The sequence below is a fragment of the Rhagoletis pomonella genome, unplaced genomic scaffold, assembly GCF_013731165.1.
Source record: "Rhagoletis pomonella isolate Grant_MI unplaced genomic scaffold, Rhpom_1.0 Rhpom_scaffold_00002, whole genome shotgun sequence".
Taxonomy (NCBI): domain Eukaryota; kingdom Metazoa; phylum Arthropoda; class Insecta; order Diptera; family Tephritidae; genus Rhagoletis; species Rhagoletis pomonella.
Window position 1 is genome coordinate 58,650,667 of NW_023458556.1, and position 4,477 is coordinate 58,655,143.

A 4,477-nucleotide genomic window follows, 5' to 3' on the forward strand; every position below is an offset into this window, starting at 1 on the left:
TTGAATTGAAAAAAAGAAAATAAATTTTTTGGTACACCAGGACGAATAAGTGTTGAAAATGTCCTTTTAAAACTTCATCCTTGAATATACTTGAAAATTTCCAATATTTATTTACGAAAAAAATATATGTCAATGACTAGTACGTAAACTACCACATCCTCGAATTTCGTACTTCTAACTTTATTAGTTTTAGATAAAAACAATGTTAAACTTTTCTTTATAAGATATTGATAGTTACAATATACATAAATGAAGATACTGGAATCATTACAGTGTACAGCATTCGGCTGGGTGTTGGACCAAACCAAATTTTTTAAGCGATTGAATCATAGGTAAAAAAGTAATTTCTCCGTTTTTCGAAGATAGCCTACAAAATGGAGATATGGGCCTTCGAAGTTCGAAATAGGGCCTTTGGAAAAAAAAATATTTTTTGCTCATATTTAAATGGTATATAACTTTTTTTATGCAAACTTATATTACAGGTGCTATAAGGGGTCACAAGTCTGGTCTTCGAAAAACTAAAAACCTTATATTTCAAACAATTTTAAATTGGTTTTTAAAAAATTGGTATCGTGATTAAACCCCCTTTCTTCTGATATGCATACTTGTATACTTTATTTGTAAAAATTTGAGAAAAACCATTTAAAAGGAAAAAATACATTTTATATAAAAAAATAAAAAAAAATAAAAATTACAATTGATTTAAAAAAAATTGATATCGTAAACACAATCAAACCTTCTTTCTTCTGATATGCGTTTTTTTATAAAAAAAAAAAAAATTTACAAAAAATGTATGTCTCCAGATTCTACATTCGAGCCTTCGCTTTCGCTGGAGGAATCTAAAATTATTTTTAGGTTTCTTATTAGACTTTTAGCAGTACTTGTTGAAGGCCCATCAATGTTGCTTGATATATCTACTACTTAACCGTTTAGCGCCTGAAGCTAAAAGCCGGTTATTGTCCGCATCCTGGTTAGACACGCCAATGACAAAACTCAGCGGCTGACTATTGTCTTTACTACTGCACCTAATGCTATGCCGCAAATTTATCTTAAGCTCTCGTATGGTGACAATTGTCAGTGTTTTTGTTAAGGCCTACTGAGTACGCGACAACGGTGAAACAATGCTGCGATTCATAAAACGTCGCAAAGTGGCATTTTTGGCGAAATGGCAACGTTGCGAACAAAGCTGTGGGAAAGACCTATCGCAACAAGTGAAAAATAAAAATGTTTACAATTAAATTTCGAAGCAGCCTTAACTGATATTCGATTTCGAGACTTTGAGTTTGCAATGATTGCCAAATCAAATATAGCTGAGTATAGTAAGTTTTCCGCTAAAGAATTGCAGCGAGAGCGTAAATTCAAAATAGAGGGTAAAATTGAGAAGAAGAGAAAACTAGCAGAAAAAGTTGTGGAACACAAAACTAGTAAAAACTTGCAAGGGTACATTTGTTACACTGTTTTGACACATTTTTACAATTTATGAATCAGTTTTAAACTCTTTGCTATACATACATAAAATCACTTACCCAGACCAGTATATCATTCATATTTTGATTTCCACTCATATTAATTTTTGTTTACGCTTTACCAATTCAACAAATGACGACCTTTGACATTTATTGTCCTTCTTCTTCTGCTAGCTAATTTCTGCTAGTAAAAATTTCACTAGCGAGAATTTCAAGTTGTCCAGTAACTTTTCCAGCAAAAATTTGCTGGTTCCATTACAAATTAGTACTGACTTTTTGTTACTATACACACCTAGGGTGTTTTAGGCGCAGTAATTGGGACAAGCCTACTAAAAAATAATACATTATTGCACATCTAGTGGCTAAGTCTTAAAGCTTATTGTGATTTAATATAGTAATTTTATTAACAGGTGGCAACCCTATTCAAAAAAGAAAATACTATTGCTTACCAAGAGGCCAGTCCCTATCATTTGGCATCTCATTTTTGAAATCCCACGAACGGTGCGGGTCTTATAAGTTTTTAGACAGATGGCAACTCTATAGAAATTCTAAGTACCAAAGGTCACTCTCCTATCGATATAGAATATATTAGAGAAAATCTCGTCCCAATCTGTTCTTATATACTACGTATAGAATATTAGTCGTATAAACAGGTCATTACTCCGGAAGTGACCGTCAATTGAGTATAGGTATTCAAAGTTTCATTCTGCAAAATAAAAATTCAAATATGTATGCATATGGTAAACTGTTTATACAGAAAGGTGTTGAATGTTTTATTTTCATTACGCATGTTCACTTGCATTGAAATTACATGTGTACATACCAGGGTTGTTACGAATATTTGCATTCGCAATAAGCAATGCGGAACTTTCGCGAATGCGAATGTTGTGCAAGTGCACCGATAAAACGTATATCTGGCAAACAAAATGACAAATTGTGGCCAGTATTTTTGCCTATGGTGGTGGGAGCATTTGTGTAGCAAAACTAGTCAAATGTCTTATTTATCGTCTTTTATAAAAATGTTTTTAAACATATTATGGGTTTTCATAGAAATGCCTAAATGCCTGACACATCTGGTTTGGCCTGTAAGCGCTGTTTAAACAACGATCTCGCCATTATGTTAGATTCTAATTGTTTCTTAAAATTAATTGACATCCGCATGCTCATTCCACATTCGCAACATCCCTAGTACATACGTACCTAAATACATACATATACACGTATACAAAATAAAATAAATATTTGGCGCTCAATTGTTTTTTTTTAGTGTTTGGCCGAAGTTCTCCATCAATTTGTGGTGTGCGTATGTATGTATGAATATCTAAAAGTATGCAAACAGGCGTTAGACCCTTTCAATGCACATTGGTCGAAATGACCTGTTTCAGCGGCAGTAATTCACAGGAAGAAGTTTGAGCTGTAATATTCGGCACATGTATTAGTGACAGTTAAAGAAGTGTACAGTGAAAAAATCAGCTAGTTGGATCGATATATAGGGGAGTTATATCGATTTATATGTCCGTCCGTCGAAATATTGTCCAACCAATTTTTTTTTTTTTAATATTTATTAAATCATATTATCAAATTCATTTCTGTACTCAAATACATTAAATAACTTAAACAATATTCTTTGAAAGGTTTATATATAACATCTATCCAGACGGTTCATCAATACTTATTCAAACTGTAAAGAAAGATAAGGTAAAATTAAGAAAATTGTTATGTTAACATTTGTAAATAAACTCTTACGTCAAAATATTCCAACGTTTCTTTGGCATCTAGTTCGATATGCAAATGAGGTATAAAGTCTTCATCTTCAGAATCTGAAGAATTTTCTTTTACTGCAGTACTTGGTGTAGGACATTGACTCTCAGGAATATTAGGAACCTTTAAAAGGTATAAAACTTCTCTTGGAAGAGGAAGTCGTTTCTGGGCCAAAGCGCGGTTTGTTAAACAAATGCTGGACAAAATAGGGCCGGAAGAGTCCATTGCTCTGTTGAAAACATCCATTAAATTATGCTCTCTAGAATCCTTTCTAGCATGCTCAATGCGGTCGTTTTTGTAGAGTTTGTTCCTCGCTTCAGATGCATTTTCTCCTGCACAACCGAGAGGTACGACTGAAGTTTGTAAAATTTGTGAAGAATGTACGAGAATTTTATGTACAGTCGCGGACATTGGGTACCAATCGTATATTTTAAAATATATTTCAGCAGACGCATTACATAAATCTTTCAACTTTTCGGGATTTATTTCATATTCACAGGAAATTACAATAAGAATAATACGCAAGTGCTTTATAAGATCAACGTCAACGTTTGTTATATTCGCAAACTCTTCAGGATTTGAAAATGCTCGATCCACTACCATTAGATTTTGGCTTATGTACATGAAGACCCATTTTTTCCCAAAATTGTGTTTGAATTTCAGCTTTTCTTTTTTTCATTATAATTTTTTCTTCAGCATTTCTAATTTGCCATTTTTTGAGCTGAAGTCTGAAAGAAATATTTAGAAAAAATTCAAAGCATCGAATCCAGGCATGTAATGGACTTATGCCAAATTTTAATGTATTATACTTTGGGAGATAAAGCGATGAATTCACATTTTTAATTAACAAAAACTGCTTAGGATTTCCTCCGCATATTGGACAAGACTGAGAAGACTTTGTTCCCGTAAGTACGTTTAAAACTTTGCCATCAATTAATGTCATAATAAGTTCATATTTTACTGTAATTTTTCTACCGTTTCCAAAACCATATTCTAAGTTAGTAAGATTTAATATTTGCTGATCCAGATTGTGTTTTTCTTTTAGAATATGTTCTCTTGTTTCCTTCACAAATTCAATTTAAAGTGGTCGACAAAACCGAACTGATTGAGGAGTACGATTGATCCAAATAATTGCATTATCCAACGTGATTATTTTTAGGGGTATAACTGACGTTACAAAGAGCGAATTATCAGAACCTCCGGCAGATTCGTCGGTAATTATTTGCTTAAATGAATTTTGTCCTGTGGAA

The 4,477-nt window shown here is 32.7% G+C and overlaps 1 protein-coding gene across 1 annotated transcript in view; it reads right to left on the reverse strand.

Annotated features, from left to right (window-relative positions):
- Positions 1–3,138: 3,138 nt before the first annotated feature.
- LOC118754029 overlaps positions 3,139–4,477 on the reverse strand; it is a 20,538-nt gene continuing 19,199 nt past the window's right edge. The window contains exons 6-7 of the mRNA XM_036488900.1: positions 3,213–3,350; positions 3,139–3,147 (exon numbers count right to left, since the gene is read on the reverse strand). Of these exons, the coding sequence (XP_036344793.1) occupies positions 3,139–3,147; positions 3,213–3,350 (147 nt within the window). The remainder of the gene's footprint in view (positions 3,148–3,212; positions 3,351–4,477) is intronic.